The sequence below is a fragment of the Thermobia domestica genome, chromosome 17, assembly GCF_964235325.1.
Source record: "Thermobia domestica chromosome 17, izTheDome1.hap1.1, whole genome shotgun sequence".
Taxonomy (NCBI): Eukaryota; Metazoa; Arthropoda; class Insecta; order Zygentoma; family Lepismatidae; genus Thermobia; species Thermobia domestica.
The window spans coordinates 15,330,684-15,353,964 of record NC_137470.1 but is presented as its reverse complement, the minus strand read 5'-3'; the positions used below and the strand labels follow the sequence as shown (position 1 = coordinate 15,353,964).

At 38.4% G+C, this 23,281-nt stretch overlaps 1 protein-coding gene and 1 non-coding gene across 2 annotated transcripts in view; one reads left to right on the top strand and one right to left on the bottom strand.

Annotated features, from left to right (window-relative positions):
* Positions 1 to 23,281, bottom strand: part of LOC145673940 (otoferlin-like) — a 479,417-nt gene that overhangs the window by 443,919 nt on the left and 12,217 nt on the right. The window contains exon 2 of the mRNA XM_081743754.1: positions 22,821 to 23,009. Within this exon, the coding sequence (XP_081599880.1) occupies positions 22,821 to 23,009 (189 nt within the window). The remainder of the gene's footprint in view (positions 1 to 22,820; positions 23,010 to 23,281) is intronic.
* TRNAR-CCG (transfer RNA arginine (anticodon CCG)) lies at positions 4,433 to 4,504 on the top strand. The gene has a single exon. It is a non-coding gene; the product is annotated as a tRNA-Arg (tRNA).

Here is a 23,281-nt window from a genome sequence, read left to right as displayed (position 1 = left end):
GGTCCGGTTCGGTTTGGGATCGGTTCGGTTCGGTTTGGAATCGGTTCGGTTCGGTTTCGGTTAACCGTTCCAAACCGGTTTAAGTGGCAAACCGAAACCGCGGTTTACGTTTTCAGGAACCAGCCACCCCTACTTTGGTGCCGCAGTGTCTCACTACATTTGATTTATGTGTGACTATTGATTGTTGGTGCTTTGTTTACTTTATAATTTATGCAAGCTTTCGTAGAATTTCTATCACTACATTTTATGTTTTGTTTTCTGTAAGACATTTTGTAACTTCATGTAACATTATCACAGCTCGATGTCAAGCGTACTATCTATTCATATACCGTAATTGTGCTTAAGTTTTCTGTAATAATTCTGTAACTTCATCTAACATTTTCATATATCGGTGTCCAACGTATAATATCAGTAATCCTGCCATATTTTCTTCACGAGAATACGGTACACCTTCCTCCCCCCAATCCAAACTTTCCAACACAATACATTTTTTGGAAACATTTTCACTACGTTATTTGTAGCGGATGCAAAGAAATAACGAACAATCTGAAGTAAATCTGCTCTCAGGAAACTTTTTTAGATCTGGGGAACTTCTATGAGAGCTCCTTTGTGGCTAAGCGGTTAGCCTACGCACATTTGGTGTGGAAGACGAGGGTTCGATTCCCGGGAACCTCATGTGGCGTATTCCATGTTAATCAATAGGCCCACGTCTCATACAGTCTCGCTGCTGAAAGAAACCATAAACCAGAAATCAATCAATCAATCAAGAACTCCTATAAGTGTTTTTCATTTACATGATATTTTTTTCATCTTTATACGATACCCAAATAATATGTTATTTAATAATCTAAAAGACGAAAGAAAATAATGTACATATAATGTCTACATTGATGCAGTAGTGTGTGTTCTAGAAAGACTGAAGAAAATTAAGTGTTGTTATTACAAATCAATATATATATAATAAAAGTAAGTGTGATTTGTCTGTGCGTGCCACAAAGGCTCCGAAACCAAGACCCGGAGCTCCATGGGAGTTATATGGTATTGTAGCCCTGTATCTCCCATCTATGAAGAAGGTTTCGGTTTGGACCAACAGGGATCCTAGAAAACGCCAAAGCAACGGTGTTACTGTGCTAAAAAAAAAAATGGGTTAAATTTTAGAATTATCAACAATCTTGGAAAATGTTACCGACTGTTATAGAAGTTTCCCAAAGGTTTGAGAATGTTCTAGAGAGTTTTCAGGATGGTCTAGAACCCTCTAGAGTGATCTATGATGTTCTAAAATGTTTCAGAATGTTCGAAATTGTTGTAGAATGTGCCAATATGTTATATTATTTTCCTGTAGGTTCGAAAATGGTCTAGAATGTGCACCAGTAGGAAGGTACACATTAAGAATACGGGGTCATTTTTATTAAAGTTTACAGGTATCGTTATCATTATGCTCAGGTTCTTCTCAACCTATTTAATGTTCTGAAAGGAAATTGGTGGGGTTATGTCTAGATGATAGGAGCCAGACAACAGAACCCGCCTTAACCTAACTTAACCGAATCCAAGCTGTTCTTCGCACATGGAAATACGTTTATAGGAAATGAATTACTCTCTATAAATTGGAAATTAAATATATACCAGGGAAACTTTTAAAATATAAGATCGGATGAAGGAAAAGTGAAATTTCCAGACAGTAAATTGTATGCCAGTGATAGCTATGTTTAAAACGAAACAAGTGAAAGTAAATTGCTAAAGGTAGTCTAATATAAATAAAATGAAGAGTTTGTTTGAGTGTCTGTCTGTCTTTCTGTCTGTGTGTCGTCTGGGGACCAGACGAGTAGACAGGAAGTTACCAAATTTGGGTCACGGGTACCTTGATAAAGGCCCCAGACCAAGAAGAAGCGTTTTTTCTAATTTTGAACCAGGGAATATCAGGGGAGCCGTTTACCTGGACATGTGAAAGAAGTAGAAAATGACAGATATTAGTGCCAAATCCATAGTTTTCGCTGTCGCTGAGATCAATGGTGACTCTTTAATTAGCAATGACTTTTAAATTAAGCTACCATTATATGCGGGCCGGGGCCTCCTGCTGGGAGGGGAGGTTACCGAGACATGTAAGACTAATCGAAAATGACCAATATTAGTGTCAAATATATAGCTTTCCGGGTGGCTGAGCTCAATGGTGAAACTCAAAAAAGTGTTTACTTTTAAATTTAGCCCCCATCAGCTAAGGAATGGGGCCCATACTAAAGAGAGTGCCGAGACATGTAAAAATAATCTAAAATGATCGATATTTGTGTGAAATCCATAGTTTTATCTACATTCATGCTGGTTTTTTTTTCTGTTTAGTAGTAGATGGTTTTATTGTGGTTAAAAACAGGTTAGTTAATGGTTATATTAAGTATAAACCGTGTTTACTATTATAGTCATCCCAATGAAAACACATCTACTTTGTCGGATGTGCTTTCACACAAAATAGATCCAATTTTAGAAATGTTTAATTTTTCTTTCGTTGTTCAGTTTGTTTACATAGATATTTTATCTGACCCGTGCGAAGAATGGGCATAACAGCTAGTAATATAATAAAAATATAAATAAGGTTTACACACAAAGAAAATTAGTACATAAAATTTTAGTCATATATTGTAGGAAATATAATTTTCTTTCCTTAAACACTCAACATTACATCTTGTTGTACCTGGGAAGCAGTGGCAGAGCTCTTACCTCTGGTGTATGTGGTCCCTGGTTCGATCTTCCTCCAAGTAAGTTTGTGGTGGACAATATCGTGTCCGTGGTTTTTCTCAGGGTACTACCATTTCCTCCCACTTTCCCATTCCACCAATTCTTCCATCATTCATCTGCTTTAATCATCGTCTCCTTTAGCCTAAAGGACATAATCGTGGGACGTTAAACTCAGACTTCATCTTGTTGTACCAAATATTCTTTACAACACTCAAGAAATACGAGAAATATAACAGTAACAATCTTGATACAGTTGTACCATATCTTAATGAAATTTACTAACAAGGATAAAAATAACATGCAAGGCTCAATAGCATACCCAATGATATTTAGCATATATTGTTTGTATAACAGACACATAAAGAATACTTTAAGTTAACATGTATTCATCACTAAAATTGATTTTTTCACAGATTTTTGTTGTTAAGCAATTGATAGTACATTTCAGTGCATGAAAAGTGGAAGTTTTGCTTCAAAATTAAAGCGTTTGCAATGGTGGATTCTGAAATATTTATTTTGCCACTGAACCGAAAGTGTGCGTGGTTATTTTTTTAAACACGTTCAATTCCTGCATTTGATCCTGGAATGCAGAAACAAATTCGGCAATTTTGGGGAGAACTGTTAAATTTATAAATCTTTTCTTGAGGATACTGTAAACTTTTTGAAACATCTTAAAAACCTTGGGGGGAGGTATGAAAAATTGACCTATTAACCTTCTCCTACTACATGGTAGTGAAACCGATATTTTCTCCGAAATCCGATGTTGCCAAGAAATTCAAGCTAGCTGAGAATTCTCGACCAGAGGGATGAGTATTCCTTTCTCTCACTTGAGAAAGGTTTTGTCGAAAAAGAAAAAAAAATGTAGTGTAGAAACTCCGAATGGTTTGTGTTGTTTTGTTATTTGACACTTTGAGTGGAAAAATCTTCCTTCTTTCTTTGGAGAGGAACAAAATTCGAACTGGACGGCAGCTCTCGGCAAAAATAGGGGGTGAGCAAAAGCTGATCTTCTCCGTCATATGAATATGGAATGGAATGTCTCAAATGTTTTGGCGAAGAAAAAAGTAGTCTGGAAACTCCGAGTGCTTGATGTTGCTTTATTATTTGACATTTTCAACCTGCTTTCAACAGAATATTTCTTTTTCCATTGAGAAGGAATGATCTATATATGCAGGCAAATTGGTCAGTGTTTGTTTATTTCCCCCTTCTCTATATAGAAAGGAAGAACCCAATGTGTAAGCCATTAATCACAGTGTAATGGGGACCAAAGCTATGGCAACGTCGTTTAACAAAAGTTAAGTTACAATGTCACTAGTAAGAGGATATGATTGTTCGGACAGTTCCGATTACCACCCACTAAGGTTTTTAAGTCCTGCCAGTTCTATACACAGCCACCCATCGATCATGTGTTTTGATATTTGAGCTATTCCAGTGTTGTGCTGTCAACTTACATATTACCTACATTTTCTATCAATGATATACTTTCTTGAACACTTGACCATTCAGTAGTTAATATGCAAAAGTCTGATAATTGCTTTCCTCATGAAATTAGATAATCAAACGATACAGTGTAGAATGTGTGAACATAGACCTGTGTATAAAATCTATTCTGAGCTTGTTTGTCAGTTTCAAACATATACCCTATCCTTCAACATAGATTTAATTTTTCGACTCAAAACATTATTATCTTTCCTATTTTTCACCTGGGGGCGCGGTGGCTCAGTGGTAGAGCGTTCACCTCCGGTGCTTGGGGTCCCTGGTTCGATCCCAGGTCGCGCCGTGTGAACTTTGTGGTGGACAAACACCGTGCTCGTGGGTTTTCACGGGTTTCCTCCCAATTTTTTCATTCCACCATTTCACTCATCTCTCATCATCACCATCTCCTTTAGCCTAACCGGCATAACCGTGGGACGTAAAACTTAAAGATTTCATTTCCTATTTTTCACCTTCATTGTGAGAAGTTCATAACATGCTAAAGCATCAGCAAAACATGCATGTTTTTTTTTTCAATTTCTCGTATACTTGTCTCAAAAGTATTCAGCACAAACCACAACCATAATTCTGCCTCTTCATCATTAAAAAAAAATCAAAGTATTAGTAGACCTTAACTCAAACAGATTATGTGTAAAGCAGGATATAAGCTAACAATTCTTTCAAAAGTCAGCAAAAGTGCAAGCCATTTTGTGCTACTGTAACCCAACACTTGTCAAAAATTCACAAAATTGTTTGAGCCTTTCTACTAAATTCCAGAACTTTTAAGTGTATCACACTTTCTGGTAAGAAATATTGAAGTAGAACTAGTAAGAATTTTTCTTAGTTGTGGTTTGTGGTTGATAGATAAACGGGATGGAGCTAAAATAGGAGACATTTACCTGTCCCAACTAAATTTATGGGGACGCGGGACACTCGGGTCCAAAACCGGGACTGTTCCGGTTTTTACGGGACGTATGGCAGCCTTAAATATCAGTCATATACTGTCATAGTCTAGTCATATACTGTAATTGTGCTTATACTTTTTTTAAATATGTGCCTTTTAAATGTACATTTTTTAATTTATATAGAAATTTTTAAGTCATTTCTTGACAGTACTACCAACATAATTTCGCATTAGGCAAATCTTGAAAGGCGAATCTTGAATTCAAGATTCGCCTACACCTTCTCTTGAGTTGACATCTGTAAATTCCATTGCCTGGGATTATTAGGCGAATCTTTAATAGGCGGAAGTTGAAGTCACCGCTGGCACAGCTTCTAGACTAACTTAGTTATGTAACTAAACCTTTTTTTACCTCACGTACTATCTATATCCTGAGAAAAATGAAAAACAACAGGAACACAAGATTCTCATTACACGCTGTCGTAAAGTGCGCACTTGAATCGTAATTCTACAGATACATCGAAATTTATTGGTCGAAGACGACCACCTTAACAAGAGAGAGTTAAACAATGAATGTCATTGGTAGTATATGATGTGCAAGCTTTATCATGAATAATTTTTCGCTCCAAAAGAACATCAGATATATTTTATATAGACAATACTAAGCAAAAATGGTCACAACTCACCCTACCTTATATTAGGTTCCAACTGCTATTTGGCTTGTACAGTCACCCACAAAAGTACCTTGACCCCTGACTGTTATAATTTGATTACTTGAGGTATGGGGGTGAATGTACTGAGTGTTTGAAGAAAATACCAATTTAATGTCCTATGATACGGAGGAGAATGCAATTGGAAGAGAAGTTCGACAGAGATGCTGTTTCTTGCAAATATTGTTTAATATCTATCTAGAAAAGATAGTGAAAAAGAACCTACATAATAAAGACGGCATTTCAGTAGGACGTAGAGTGATTAGGTGTATACGGTTTACAGGTAATATGGTGCTCGTTGCGGAACTTGAGAAAAAAAATCAGTAAGATGTTACAAAAATTTGAGGAAGAGTTGTGAAGAATATGGGATGAAAATATATGTTAGAAAGACAAAAGCCATGGTGATTGAAACAAAGCAGTTAGTTTCAAATGTAGGAGTAGAAGAGGGGAAAATAGAAGGGTATTTTCTTTTCAGATACCTAGGTAGTATCATTAGCGATGATTCGAAGTGTGAAGGTGAAATAAAAACAAGGGAAGGAATGGTGAAAGAAGCCTTCAGGAAGAAGAAAAGTGTTTTGTGAGATCTTGAATAAAGAAAAAGAAAGAGTGTTTTATGAAAATGCTTCGTATGGATTACTGTACTGTATGGGGCAGAAAATGGACATTACGCAAAAGATCATGAAAAACGACTGGAAAATTTCAAAATGTGGGTGTGGAGAAGAATGGAGAGAATTAGCTGAGTCGAGCGGAAAACAAATAAGCAGGTGTTAAAATTGTAGGGGAGAAAAAATAATCAGAGATATTATTAAGAAGAGGAAGAGAAACTGGTTGGGACATTGGCTAAGAAGGAACTGTATCATGAGGGACGTGCTTGAGGATTTGGTAGCAGGAAAAAGGGAGAGGGCGAAGGAGGCTACAGTTAATGTGCAATATAAAAACAGAAAAATCGTACATTAAGATGAATAGGTTAGCGGAAGACAGTGGAGCATGGAAGCTTGTCAGTTGCGGCAAGTAATCTGCCAATAATAACAAAACACCTATGATGATGGTACTGATGATTACATTTGTAATCTAAAGGAAGCAGGTAATTAATGGAAGTGAGTAGTTTTTGAAATAACTAGAGGAATAGGAATACCTGAGAAAACACACTGTCATTATATATTGTTCACCAGAAACTGACATGGGCGTGACAAAACCTAAAGCCCTTGCGACAGAGGTGTGCTCACTACAATCGAGCAATGGTTTCAGCGTTATCAAATGTTTGAAAAATTAGTCACAGCCTATGAAAAGTCGTAAGAAAATACTCTAATAAACGAGGGTTGAAAATTCATTATCGATATATATTTTTTAAAAATAAATGCGGTATCTGAAATAGCATCTTGTGAGAGAAGAGACATCGACAAAATGATGATTGATGTTTTGAGTTTAACGTCCCGTTCAGCAGCGAGGTTATATGAGACGTGGACCTACTGACTAACGTGGAATCCGAACCACATGGGCTCCCGCCGAGAATCGAACCCGGGTCTTCCACGCCAACGGCGCGTATGCTAACTGCTTAGCCACGAAGGAGCTCGACCTCGACAACAGCTAAGGATATTTCAAAAATAGTGTGCCGCTGCCATGTCATGTCCCGACAGGCCGCCTTGAAGAGAAACCACCCCGGTCGTGGCTCATCGGCCCAAATTGGGAAAAGGTGTACTAAGCAGCAGCAGTGGCACGACACTGATTTGTCTCTTAAAATATTTTAATATAATATAATAATATTGTATTTCTTTGTATATGTACTTGAATGAAATGTGATGAGGATCTGTTAACAGATTTTATTATGCTGAACAATTAACAAAATTTACAATCTGCATTTCGAGCATGGGCAGATATATTCAAACAGAATACATAATGATTTATGGGAGCCAAAAGAACATGTAAAAGAAACAAGTACATATATGTGTGAATTAAGATAAATAAATCGTTACCTCGATAGTTAGGTCCTGTCACAAAGAGACCTACCTACAATCTGTATAGCATTTGTCATCATAACATAAATCAGGTAAGATAGGAAAGGACAACTTACAAGCCAGGAGAGTGTGCTGCCATAATGAATCGAAGCCTCTTCAGACGTAACGTAGAGTCTTAAGAATAGAATAGAATAGAATAGAATGTTTTGTCAACTGAAGTGAGGCTTTTTATATCATTCTGGCAAGACACTTTCACTTTCACTTGTAAGTTGTTTACAGTCAAGGTTGTTTTAATCCTTGTTTAAGCCAAATGGAATATTGCTATTATAATTATTGTTTTTAATCATACTTATTCTATTTTTGCATTAAACAATACACAGCCCTTCTTACTTGAAGCTTGTTCTTAGTCATAGTCGTAAGGACATGACTCAAAAAAGAACAGCTTTACATTTTTAATCATACTCATTTTTTTTTTTTTACAAGCAAGAAGTTAAATTGAAATGGCTGTGAGTGAATGGATGCTTGTACAAACTTCTGAATCACGAGAAGAGAGTCTTATCCTTGCATGATTTTCAGGATAGATGATTCTCTCTGGATGGGCATCGATGAAGAATGAAATGACAAATCTCTGCTGAAACTTCTTCAAGCGTACTGATTCATATGGGTGCGCATTCCACAGAATCACGCTGGTATGGAATCAGGCAGGGGCGTCGAGACGTGGAACATCCATAGACGGCTGGCCTTCTGGGGTGATCAGTCCCAAAAGTGCTGCATGGGAGGACTTCATTAAACATCATGTAGGTGTTGATTGAAGACTAGAAGACCCTGACTGGAGAGATGGAATGGTGTTGACTATGGCGAGAGATTCATCTTATGGAGTGATGCTGCGATGCATTGAAGATGGTGTAAACGAGAGATGAACATCGGAAGTTTGCAGGATCCATTATCGTGAAGAATGAGATCTTGAAGCATCATCTGGATGTTACTGCTGATATGCTGTGAAGCTCTGAATCCGTGAAGACTGGGAGCTGGATATTAGATGTAGATGCTTGTTGAAACAGCTGTAGGTCCATGGTGTACAGAAGCATGCTGGGCAAAACCATATAGACGTCTGGGTGTAACATTCCCAAAGGCCAAATTAGGTAGGGGGAATGGTCAAACCACCACGGCGAATTTGAAGAATTGCTACTGCAGCTGCTCTGGACAACTGATGGTGAATCTGGAGCCAAATCTGCGTTGTACGTCGGCTGCTCTTCTGGAAAACCTCTGGGGTGGAGCTTTCATTGTACTGCTGGATTGACATCTCCAGGGATGTGGAAACAACAGGCTGCTACAAGACTGCATCCGGAACATCAGCTTCTCTTGGATACTGGAGCCTGGGATGGGAACTGGCGGTCTGTTCTGGAAACGAACAGTTCCTTTGTGTAGTACATCAAAGTTAACCCTGGTAACGGATTGAACGAACGCCTGGGATGTGGTCATCTGGATTGGGCTGCATGGAAATCATCTTCTTCTGACTGGATACCGTCTGGGATGTGGTCAGCTGGATTTCGCTGGCTGCATGGAAATCATCTTCTTCTGACTGGATAACGTCTGGGATGTAGTCAGCTGGATTGGGCTGGCTGCATGGAAATCATCTTCTTCTGACTGGATAACGTCTGGGATGTAGTCAGCTGGATTGGGCTGCATGGAAGGCATCTTCTTCGTTACTGGAACACGCCTGGAATGGATGGCTGGAAGGATGGCCTCTTCTTCTTAGTGTAAGATGTAAGACCGGTACTGGATCAGGTGCTGGACAAGACTGGCATCTCACTGAAACTCGATGGCATCTCATGGAACTGGATGGCATCTTCTTCTTGAGAGCGTCTGAATATTGAATGTCTTCGTAAGGTATCTGGAGTTGCTCGTCGTTCTCGCTAATGCAAAAATAGAATGAGTATGATTAAAAACAAAAATTATAATAGCAACATTCCATTTGGCTTAAACAAGGATTAAAACAACCTTGACTGTAAACAACTTACAAGTGAAAGTGAAAGTGTCTAGCCAGAATGATATAAAAAGCCTCACTTCAGTTGACAAAACATTCTATTCTATTCTATTCTATTCTTAAGACTCTACGTTACGTCTGAAGAGGCTTCGATTCATTATGGCAGCACACTCTCCTGGCTTGTAAGTTGTCCTTCCCTATCTTACCTGATTTATGTTATGATGACAAATGCTATACAGATTGTAGGTAGGTCTCTTTGTGACAGGACCTAACTATCGAGGTAACGATTTATTTATCTTAATTCACACATATATGTACTTGTTTCTTTTACATGTTCTTTTGGCTCCCATAAATCATTATGTATTCTGTTTGAATATATCTGCCCATGCTCGAAATGCAGATTGTAAATTTTGTTAATTGTTCAGCATAATAAAATCTGTTAACAGATCCTCATCACATTTCATTCAAGTACATATACAAAGAAATACAATATTATTATATTATATTAAAATATTTTAAGAGACAAATCATGGCTCCCCGGCGGGGAATCGAACCCCGGTCTCCCGCGTGACAGGCGGGGATACTAACCACTCGGAGCACATGAAGTGACACAAAGTTGACCAGAAATTGGGAAAAGGTGTACTAAGCAGCAGCAGTGGCACGACACGGCATGGCACGGTATGGTATGATATGTGTGAATGGTAGGGAAACGACATGGACACAACCTCCTACATGTGAATCAGCTTGTACAAGTTTATGGCTACAATGTGAAGGAAGAAATCTTCCCTGATGTTCTAATTCTTGCATACGACTTAGTGTAATTTGTAAACAGATTACAAAAAGGTTTAGTATAATTGTTTTTGATAGAAATTCGGGTTAAAATACAATAAAATTAAAATTTTTAATATTCTTTACCGATTTAAATATCAAAATTGAGTGTGAACATCATTTCTTTAACTTTTATTTCATTATTTATTTATTTTATGCTTTTACTAGCTGAATTGCCCGTTCTTCGTACGGAGCGAATAAATTTGTGGGAAATATTTGAATCCCCTTTCCCTTAGAATATTTATTGCAATAAAAGTGTAATAATAAAAAGACGGAAGATACTTTACTTTTGGTATAAATACGAGGGGCATATTGAAAGTCATGAGCAACATTTTTTCCACAACCGTAATCTTTATTTACATGTGAAAGCAAATATATCATCTCAATCTACATACCTTTCTTTCACTTTTTCACATAGTCTCCGTTTTTTTGCACAAATTTTCCCCATCGTTCGGCAACTTTGAAAGTAGCCTTGCGATAGAATTCCGTTCCAGCTTCCAGTAGATACTGACACACTGCATGCCGAATATCCTCCAGTGTTTCGTAGCGATGGCCTCGCATCTGTTAGTTCACAAGTCGGAGAGTGCCCTGTCGGGGCTATAGGGAGGATGTGGAAGTGTTTCCCACCCAAATCGCCTGATCTGATTCATAGTGGCACGTGTAGTATGCGAACGCGCACTAGCCTGTTGAAGGATGATCTTTCCAGGACGTTTATCATGCAAGACACGACGGAGCTTCAAAACTGTCTGGATGTAGGGAGAAGAATCTATGGTTCAAGAAAGTCAACCAGAATGCAACCCTGTGCATCCCAGAAGACGCTCCCCATACTTTCCCTACCGACTGCACTATCTTCACTTTCTTCTTCTATGGCGCATTCAAGAGTGGCCATTTCATACTCTGTTGTTTTGTTTCAGGTTTATAATGATGGAAACAGCTTTCATCTCCTGTCACAATACTCGTCAAGAAGTCATCACCTTCATGTCGAAATCTCTGAAGAAGAGTTTGGGCAATGGTTAGTCTCTGACGTTTGTGGCTCTCGGTTAATAAACGTGGAACCCAGCGGGCACAAACCTTCTGATAACCTAAGCTGTGAATCACTTCTTGCACCGAACTAAGACCAACGCCAAGTTTTGCAGCGATTTCATTCACAGTGACACTCCTATCTTAACTAATCAGCTCATCAACCCTTAATTTGTTGCGTTCCGTGGAGGCAGTTCGAAGTTCATCTTCGATACTCGTGTTTCCATCCTTAAAATGTTTCACCCACCTCCTAACACTGTTGGCACCCATGCACACATCTCCATAGGCATGCTGCAGTCTGCGGTGAATTTCAGAAGCAGATTGGTCCTCTTTAACAAGGAATTCAATCACAGCACGTTGTCGAAACGAAACATCGCTGCTCGCCATTTTGGAAATCCTGCCTGTAGTCACGTGCTAGCAAGAAACAGCGTAAACGTCTGGAAAGAAAAAAGAACGGTCTGTAGATTGAGGTGACATGTTTGGTTTCACTTAAAACTAAAAATTACGGTTGTGAAAACATGTTGCTCACGACTTTCAGTATGCCATTCATATTAAAACATCCTACCCCACTGGATAGGTCCTTATTTATTTATTTATATCAATTTGATTAAAGACAGCTTGAAGTTGGTATCTTTAAAAGTCATTTCGAACGGGTCAGACGTTTTCCAACGTGCTAGGGGGAGATGGGTCTTACCTTAACTGGGAGCTGACCTTGGAGTGGAAGGATTGTAAAACTGTCACTAATCAACTTCGGGACTCCGAAAACTATGGATTTGACATTAATGTCGGTCATTTTCAATTATTTTTAATGTTATCGTCCCCCGTTAGGAATACTAATGGGTAATGAAGTTGGATTGAAACGGCATCAGAAGTGTCACTGTTAATCTTAGCGAGCCTGAAAACTACGAATTCGACTTTCGCATGGGAACTTTTTTTTATCATTTTTATATGTCGCCCCCTCCTACAACCCCTAGGTGTGCTACCAGGTCTTACGGTCTCTTAGGGACTAAAATTGGACCTTAAGGGCACTAGAACTGTCACCAATCATCTTATTAATCCCAAAAACTCTGGATTCGACACTAATATTGGTCATTTTCGATAACTATGTTTCTCCTCAAATTCCTCCTAGGTATGCTAGAGTGGGTTTTATCACAACAGTACTCTTTTCCAGACTGCAAATAATATTTGTAGACTTTCTGTTATTTCTTTACGCCCTCATTGTATGGTCCTGAAAATTGAGCTATTAACCTTTTGCGCCTACTATATGGCAGTAAAATATACATTTTCTCGGAAATCCGGTGTTGCCAACAAATTCCAACTGGCGATAGTTTTCAGCCAAAATAGGGAGTAAGTAAGCTGATCTCTCTCACTTGAGTAAGGAAAGGAATGTCCTAAATGTTTTGGCGAAGAAACACATAGTCTGGAAACTCCGAATGCTTCGGGTTGCTTTATTTAACACTTTCAATAGAAAATTCTTCTTCTTCCATTGGGAAGGAACTGTCCATGTGTAGACAGGTTCGTCAGCGTGTTTTCTCCTCTATATTGAAATAAGACAAAAAGTATATTTTGAAGTATGCTTTTTTTAAAAAAAAATCTTAACAGGAATGTATCCATTGAAAAGAAGCATGAGGTGTTAATCTATATAAAAGACTCTTCAATTCTAGTCAAATAATATCTGTAATGTATGATGAACTAACTTCCTCATTTACCTAACAAATAAGACAAGAGATCAACAAATCTACGAATAGTGTACTTTAATTGCATTATGATTTACATAATTTTTGTAACATTACACCAGCGTACGGGCCGTTCTAATGAAGTTTTTTTTTTTCACTGATTTTTCCTCATGACACCAGAAGATTATCTGAATAACACATTAACAATTTATTAAATTCTCCTCTTTTGCATCGCTTTTCTATAAAGATAGGAAAGATGCACAGTATTGTGTACAGGTCACGGTTGCCGAAAAAGTAGTCTTAAAATGAAAGAAAAGTCAATAGAATTCCGTCCTAGTTTCTTGGGTGAGTGTTGGCAAAAGTAGGGAAGAGAAGAAGAAAGATGCTGAGAGCAAAGGTGCTTGAACTCATGAGGTTGAAGCTCATGAGTTCAGAACTCACGCTAACTCGATCTCACCCTCACGAAGTGAGTGTGAGATTACATAAGCGCGAGTTTTAAACCACGGTGTGAGTGTGAAGTCGAGTAAGCGTAATGCTGAAAGGGTTTTGTGAGCGTGAGGTCGAGCGAGTGTGATGTCGAAAGATAACTGATAAACCACAGACTTTCTTGGCTGGAAATCGAACAAGGGACTCGACATAGCAGAGATAAGCGTTCTACTACAGAAACATTTTGCCCCCCCCCCAAAAAAAACACTCTAGTGGCTAGATTTGGTCAACGTACGCGTCTTTAGCGCGGGAGATCCGGAATTGATTCTTGAGGCGGCTCATGTGGTTCGGATCCAGTGCTAAGCTGTAGGACCACGTCTCTCATAACCTCGTTGCTCAACAGGGCTCTAATCTCCATATCAACCAAGCCGTTTGAAGCTGAGGGGTGTATGGTTTGGATTTCACATTAATTTTTAAGTATTGTGTCATCAAGTTCAATTTTAGTGTGGAAAAGGGATAATGAACTTCAAGTACTGAATATTGCTTCATCCATTCATTAAATATACTAATAGTTATGAAACAGGATCAAAAACTAAGTTTACAAAGGCCGATATTTCTGTAGTTTCGCCTGTTATAGAGGAATGAGGAGTGTGAGGTAATTTTACTACATGGAGTTGGCAACTGTGCGGAGTTTCAGCCATCCGCCACCTACGGCGCTAGTTGCGAGCAAACTCAAATGGCGACTCGTTTCGAAAACTGGTTTCGCTAAGAAGTCCGCTCAGTTATTCGATTTCTGTGGGCGAAACATGTAACCGCGGTTTAAATTCTCCGGTAGCTTGTAGAGGTTTACGGAGAGACAGTAATGTCTCGTCAATAGGCGATGCAGAACGGCATCAACAGATTTGAAAAAACTCGCATGGAGGAGCTGATTCAGGACACATTACGACATCTGATGGTAAAATTGGGAATGTCATTCGGAAGCGTTCATCTATAGATATGCTACATTGACTTGATCCCTAGTCTTCCGCTGCAAGCGCTGCTATCGGCTGAAAGAATTCCACTCGCTTTCTCTCGCTTAGAAACAGCTGAACCCTTATTGCCTCAACGCGTGGGTGTGAGCGTTAGTTCGCATTTTTGCCACGGCTCAAGATATTTTGGCAGCACAATAGGAGGCTGTCTCTTCGCTTCGCACAATTAGGTGAAACACTTCGTGACAACGTGGCTGAATACGCAAAGGTATGATTTTTACCAGGAGCGAATGTTCAACTCACCTCATGATGCGGCAAGTGCCTCAACCGCTAATGAAGACTATTTCGAAAAATAACCTAATGTATGTACTATCTTTTGGCTGCCTTAGTCGTATGAAATATGTAGACTCAATATAAAATCCGTGCTGAGTGCTGAAAATGGAAACGTTCGGTTTAATGTGAAAATGTGGCCTATGTGGCTAACACTGCTCAGTGAAAAACTGTCTATCTAATATTCACTGTGGAAGTAGTTCAAATAATCCCCAGAAGAATGCGCGTGGGTATATGTCCCATCAGTTCTCAAGTAACATAACGGCTGTTTACTTAACATTTTCGTTTGGGCACTTAACACGGATTTTACAGTCAGTCTACATATACACATGTTACACTGCCAGCTTTCTAACTTTACTTTCTGATCTTTCCTCGTATTTCGTAATATTGTTAAAGTTTTAACGAATTGAACTAAATTGATTATCTACTATGATTAATGATAATATACATTACAGAAGCAGTTATTCACAACAATAACATCAATATATACGTACCTAGAGGCAAGTTATTTAACAATCGTCGATAGAACCGGTATAAAGATTTTTTTTCCATGTGAGATTCAAAATTTACTAGAAAATCCTTTTTCCGAGTTGATATTTTTTGTCTGCATTTTTCGGCCATTATTAAATGTCCAACAATACATTTTCGCTCAATATGTATCAGATTTTGTATCCTTCTGATAACAAAATAAGTTTTCTTTGGAAGCCTTACAATATTATGCCTTCCAATCTTGTAGTATATATAACAAATAAACTTAAAGAAGTAACTTCCTTCTACGAAAAAAAAAAAACTGATCTTTATAATACTTTATATTGACTAGAAGAGCTATTGTAATATAAGCATCGTTCAGAAATTCTTTTTCCCTTTTTCCTTTTACTTTTTTTGTCTCGGGGAAAGACGGTGATTTGCCATGGAAACCATACAGTTGAGAAGCCAAAAATCAATCGTTTTCTTTACAAAGACTTCAAGACTGTACTAGAAACAGCTCTTGGGATATATTTTGTTTCCAGAATAAATCACTATCTCAAAAAATTAATATATGCTATAGTGATGGAATGGGTCATGAACTTCCTGACCATGACCCATGACCCAGCAGACCCAGAGTGACTCAGGCTGACCTATAACCCGATCTGACTCGGGGACTCAGACAGACACACGGGCCGGAGAGACTTATAGCCTGGGAGTACCGACAGACCACCAGGAGTGATTCATAGCCAAAAACCCGGACAGACACACGACCCGGTATGACTCATAACCCGGTGACTCGGATACGCACACGACCCGAAGTGACAATCTGGGTAACCGGATAGACACACGTCCCGGAGTGACTCATAACGTGGAGACCCGTACAGAGACGCGAACTGGAGTGACTCATGACCCAGGAACCCTAATAGACACACAACACGCCAGTGGCGGCGTAAGGGCGGGGCGAGCGGTGCCCTCGCCCCGGGCCCCACTTTCTGGGGGCCCCCGACGGTAGGTAAAAAATAATTAATAAAGAACTTTGTTAGCATGAGCCGTACAACGGCTGGCAAGGTTTATAATCCACACCATCCCTAAAAGGAAAGGTAATTAATTGTCAATCAATATTACACCAAATGGATGAAACAACAGAAATATCTGTCTAATAAAGCTAATGAGTGCCGGATTTCTGTATAAGCTATACAAGCTATAATCTTAGGGCTTCACTCTCTTGACGACCCGAAAGAAATTTAAAGAAAAAACTGAATGTAGATTAAAAATAAATAAAATAAAAGTTTCATTATCTTGGAGGCTCTCAAAGAAATTTAAAGGAAAAAGGTCTGAATATAGGTGAAAAATAAAGTAAACGTTTCACTTTCTTGGGGTCCCAAGATTATCAAAGACAAAAGTTGAATGTAGGTGAAAAATAAATAAAATAATAAAAGTTTTATTCTCTTGGGGCCCCAAAGAAATTTAAAGGAAAAAATGTATGTCGATTAAAGTATGAATAAAATAAAAGTTTCACTTTGTTCAATAACCTCAGAGAAATTTAAAGGGAAAAGCTGTGTAGATTAAAATATAATAAAAGAAAGTCAAAGCATATTGTGTTGTTTACATTCTAAGCTCTTATGATGCAAGTAATGGGGCCCCATCTGCTAGCCTGCTTCCTAAAACATCACCGTTTATTTTTTTATTCACGTATCAGTTCAAGAGAAAGACAGAAAGAAGGGATGAACGCAATGCTTTATTAGGGTACTAGCATTCTGTTGGTAACTGAAAGCTCATTGGTGCAGACGCTATAGTCGCAAATAAACTTGTTTTTCTTCTGACTTTTTCTTTTGTCCTTTACAAGTCGAATTTTCAGCGACCAAAACCCTTTTGCTTAGCTGGTTTCCCCATTTCTGCTCTTGTTTTTTGGTATATGAATTTACATTTCAGCCCACAAATTTAGAATGAAGAAAATGTTCAATAAGAAAACAAGTGTTCAAATATTCAAAATACTTCAGCATTATATTTAATTCAATTCCTGATTGTTCTCATGTGGAACAGTTGTTACAAATCTTTCGATTTGTTGACATACGTGATTCTGTTCAAGTTCGGGAAGCATTAATTGATTTTATCTCTGTCAAAGGAAAAACTGCTGAGAGTATTTCGGCTGAAATAGTGAAGTAACTACAACGTGATAGGCTTGATATTAAGATTGCAGAGAATAATCTTGTGATAAAATCAGCCTACAATGACCAGGCAATATTCTGGAGTTCAAAGTTTGATACGGAATATAAGTCTTTTGGCCATTTTCGTTCCTTGCAACAATAATTCATTGAACATTGTGGCTTACATGCTGGGCACGTTAACTTTTTGGCGAACACTTTGTTCGGAGCAATGGAACGTTTTTGGTATTCTTCTCTAAATCTACTCATCGATGGAATGTGCTGCAAAATCACGTAAAGATTGGTCTGAAACGTAAAACTGACACTAGATGGAGTTCAGAAACAGAAGCTTTGAAGGCACTTTATAGTCAATTGGATGAAGTATTTGATCTGTTGGAAGATCTGCGTGACACTTCGACTGAAACACTTGATACTAGAGGAGATGCTGGTCTTCTTCTTGCAAGCATCCAGTCATTTAACTTCATCGCTTTACTATATTTCTGGTTTGCAGATCTCATATATTGATCGGATCCAAAAATTCCTTCAATCTCAGGATTTGAGTTTCAATCAAACATTATTTAGTTACAGAGCCTGGTTGACACCATTGGTACCTGGAGACTTGAGCTGGGGAAGGAAATCGTATCTGCACCTGAAGGAAGTTGCAGGGCATGGAACATAACTGTGGATACACACAGGAAAAAGAGATGCATGCCTGGAGAAGCAAAGAATGAACCCCTGATTGCACAGGCCAAAGTGAAGCGCTCTACCAATGAAATTCTAGATGAGTTGAGACAAGTGTATGATCATTTTACTCAGATGCATGACCTGAACGACAGATTTGGATTCCTGTGTTCTATGGCCAACTTTGTGCAGCAGCTAGATGTGATGAGAGCGAGGACAGGCTAAAAGCTTGTTGCTCTGATTTGGCTTTGTTCTACCCGAATGACCTGGATGGCTTAGAATTATTTCAGGATTGTAAGAATATAATCCGTTCACTAAGGTGTGCTCAGAAAGCTAAAGAACAGCTTGACTTTTCTCCACAAGGCATCCTGAAATATGTATCTTCAATGGAGCTTGAACTTTACTTAAGTTTGCCAACCGCTCTTCAGATTTTGATAACATTGCATTTATCTGTCGCATCGTGTGAAAGGTCTTTCAGCAAAATGAAATTGATAAAATCATATTTGCGTTCCACAATGAGTCAGGAAAGATTCACGAATCTGGACATTCTTTCTATCGAAAATGAACTAGCATCCACTTTGGATTTTGATAATATAATTGAGACTTTCGCTGCTACCAAAGCAAGGAAGGTATCATTCTGAATGTTGGTGGAACACAGGCTAATATGGTAGTGGAACTACTGTCGAAAGCTGTTTCATGTTTCAAGTAAAGGCAATAAAAATACAAAAGTACCAAAAGAGTAATAAAAAGTACCAAAAGTACCAAAAACCTTTAAGATCTGTCAATTGACTGGTGATAGATGGTAATGAAAAGTAGGATGGTATAACCCGTAGTAGAATTCTGTGCTTACATATTTAATCTATGATATATCTCTAATTTTTCAATACATTCAGGATTTTTTTGTTATAATATACTCTAATACTATGTTAGTAAGAGGTCATGGAAATAGTCATAAGTGACAGAATATAAACATGACTGAATTATTAAATACAAAATAATATAATCATAAAACAAGTGTGAAATCTGGAAACAATAGTAAAATAGACAAGGAGGGGAGAAATGCTCTAGTGCTTAACTATGCATTGATACTTCGGCAAAAGTAGTGGAACTAAATAGATCGTACATTATCACTGGAAAGAAACCTGGTGAAAGATAAATGAAAATTACACGCAGGAGAGAAATCTATTCTAGCCATTATTTACTGATAGTTCGGTAAAATAATAAAAAAAGTATTTAAGTATTGTGTATGATCACTGGAGAGGAACCTAATGTTAAAGTGAATGGGGCTAATTGTAGAAGAAAAATCTAATCAAATAAAATCCATGTAGTGCAAAATCAGACAGGGAGAAACTATGAATAAACTGACATATGAGAAATTTCACAGGAGAAACACCAAAGGCGAGAACCGAACAAAGAATTTTAGAAAACATAGAGCTTACATTTAGAAATCGCATCTGTTATATTATTATTTACAATGTTTGCAATATCAGCTGATCGTTACATTTTGTAGGTAAATTTGTCTCTAAATGTATTATTAGGAGCATTACTTCCACTTATTCCATCTGATTACAGTACGCGTTGATACTAGGATAGTATAGGTGTAGGATAAATTCTGGATTCTTAATTGTTAAATTTTATTTGTTCTTAAGATTATGTTATTTCTATCGTTGGTTGTAGTTTCCGTTACACTTGTATCTCTAATCCTTTTTCTACCGTGTCCTTTGTTTAGAAATGAATAAAAAAGAAAACAATATGCAATGATAGCCCTGGTCCAGTTTTATTTTTAGATACCAGCCTGAAGGCGGTTCTAAGTATTAAAAAAATTGACACGGATGCTGAATGTCACCCCATTTGTTTAGTATATATATATATATATATATATATATATATATATATATATATATATATATATATATATATATATATATAAGATTAAAATGATCTAAACACACACACCAACGGGAAAGGGGGAGGAGTAAACAGAAAAAAAGAATTTTGTAAATGAATGTCAACAATAGAAGTGTATAAATCACGATTGTTCGAAAAGGGGCCCCGATCTACTTCACTGGCCCCGGGCCTCAGTTTGCCTTACGCCGCCACTGCAACACGCAGTGACTCATAACATGGTGACCCGGATAGACACAACCCGAAGTGATTGACACCCAGGGACCAGGACAGACACACGACTCGGTGTGACTCACAACCTGGAGACTAGCACAGACATGAACCCGGAGACCCGGACAGTCTCAGTATGACCCGGGTAGACCAATTTGACCGAGTGACTCGGTACGACTCAGACGAAACTTCGTTATACACATGAGGAGCGTAAGTGAGGCTATCAATACAATAACGAATAAACATGAAATTGTATTTGTGAAAGCATGAAATACTCAAAATAGTATTTTGATTAGGAAATATTACGCCGCGAATCAAACAAATGTATGTTTGAGCACGAATAATGATCATCATTCATCAACTATAAAATTATGCAGTGATGCTGCAGAGATGATATTTCGGGTGCTTCTGGGTCACCAGATCTGTCCGAGCCACTGAGTCTGACGGTCTCTTAGGGTCACTACGGCTGTCTCCAAGTCTGACTGGGTCTGTTCGGGTCACCAAGTCCGTCTGGGTCATTGGGTATGTTTCCAGGTCTTGTCTGGATCACTGGGTCTGTTCGGGTCACTAGGTCCTATTTGGTTCACTGAGTCTGTTCGGGTAGCGAGATCTTTCTCCAGGTCTGACTGGGACACTGGGTTTGACTGGGTCTGTCCGAGTCACTAGGGTTGTCTCCAGATCTGATTGGCTCTGTCCGGGTCACTAGGTCCGTCTGAGTCATTAGGTCTGTCACCAGGTCTGATTGGGTCTGTTCGAGTCATCAGGTCTTCTGGTTCACTGGGTCTGTCTCTAGGTCTGACTGGGTCACCGGATCTGAGTCACTGAGTGTCTGGATCACTGTCTGTGTGACAGTCTTCGAGTCACCAGGTCTGTGTAACAGTCTTTTCGGGTCATCGAGTCTGACTATTACCGGGCTTGTCTGGGTAATCGGGCCAGGCCTCGCCTGAGAAGAGATACTCAAACCCATATATTCTGGACAACAGTCGCGAACCAAGTGACTCGGTGACCCATGACCTTTCCGTTACTGATATGCTACGATCTCTCATCCTTTATACAGTCTCATTATTTAATCTCACATTCATGGTTTCAACTACAGAACACTACGAAGGTGTTTATAAACAATGTTCACTCTTCCGATAGTAAACTAGAAAACAGTGCTTTACATGTTGCAAAGTTCAATTGTTTCTCGTTTGATTGGGGTATTACATCTCATTCTGACAAACACATTGCAATGCCCTCTTACCTAAGAGTAAAATTTAATCTTGTAGCAGAACAGTATGACACCTAGTTTAAAATCGCAATCTTTTGTGGGACCAACCAATTAAGCTCAACAGAATTTACGTGGTGAAGCTTCACCTTTCTTGAGGTATAAGCAATTAAAAAGTCAATGCTTGCGCGATCAGCAACTATTGTTCTAAACACTGCGCAAGACTTGGATATCGTTGGCTTTCCCTTCGATTACATTTTCAATCTATGCTATTCCTAAGTCTGAGGAGTCTTATAAAACAGCTACCGCCCGTCTGTGGGCAGGTATAAAAGAAAAAAATACAGGATAAATGTGCTACTGGTTTTCGTTTGATTTTCCTAAGGCAAAGATCGTATTCTCACAAGTAACGACAAAAGCATTGTTAGTGTTGATCGGGGACTCAACGAATAGAATCCATCCCAACTCTATTGAGAACAAAGTGGTAGAATATTTCTAAATCATCTTGTTTCAACCTTGATTTCCATTAAACAAAAACTAGTAATACGAGGGTATTCAAAAAGTTTCCGACCTAACATTGAAATATTGAGCCGCTGATCACAGTTCACTCATGGCATATAGCGCCATCTACGCAAGAAATAGTGTGTCAGTTTCAACTGTCTAGCTGAGTCAGTTCGTAGGAGACTAATTTGAATCGCTCTATTTCTTCCATAAATGGCACTACATATTGTGAATGGCGAGATATTTCAATGTTAACTCACAGTGACTGATTCAAATGACTGCCTCCAACGAACTGGCGCGGCTAGACTTATACATAATTTCTTCCGTAAATGATACTATATGCCGTGAATGCCTTATTACTAGTGCCGAGCTATATCATTGTCAGTAAGTAACTTTTGGAAATACCTTCGTAGATAGCGACAAACTGTCTTAGATATGGGTTAAGCGTTTCAAGAAGATGCTTCACTTTAGCCATTATCCCTTTATTGAAACTGGGATAAGTACGTAGCACTTTTAGTTTCAATATTTTACCCTCACAGTTTGGAAGTTTACTATGGTTTTACAATTTGAAACGAAACCAGCTTTGTAGATGGTATCCGTTATTGTGTTACCCCATAACAATAAAGGTCCTGGAGTACCACTACTTGAAATAGTTTCCGGACAATTAGGATTGATGAAACCACAAATTGAGTATGTCAAAGGTACTTACCGGTATTGGTTTGTTGTTGAGGTCTACCAAAGTGTCCGTAATGGAGAGTCTTCCATCTTCGACCACTTTCTGAAGCACTAATCCGTAAGTGCCGATAATTTTATTACTGAAGTATCTGTTATATGAGAGAAGCTGGATCTGAAGACATTCATGGTTTTCCACAGGGCGTGCCACAGGCCATTCAAAATTCTGGAAAGTAAAAAAAAAATAATAATCAATATAAATTCTTCTTAAACAGAAATGTAATAGTTGTACGAAACATTTCACTACATGGTGATTTCTTACTCCACTTTTCGAGGAAGCATAGGACAAGATATTAGGAAGACCTTCACAAGTATACACTTTACTCGTAGAATTATGCTTCATAAAAATACAAGGCAAATAATATAAGATCGAAACGTATTCAGAATGGAAAATGAGCTCAAGAAACCGCTATTATAGTGTAAAATTTCCTCAATATA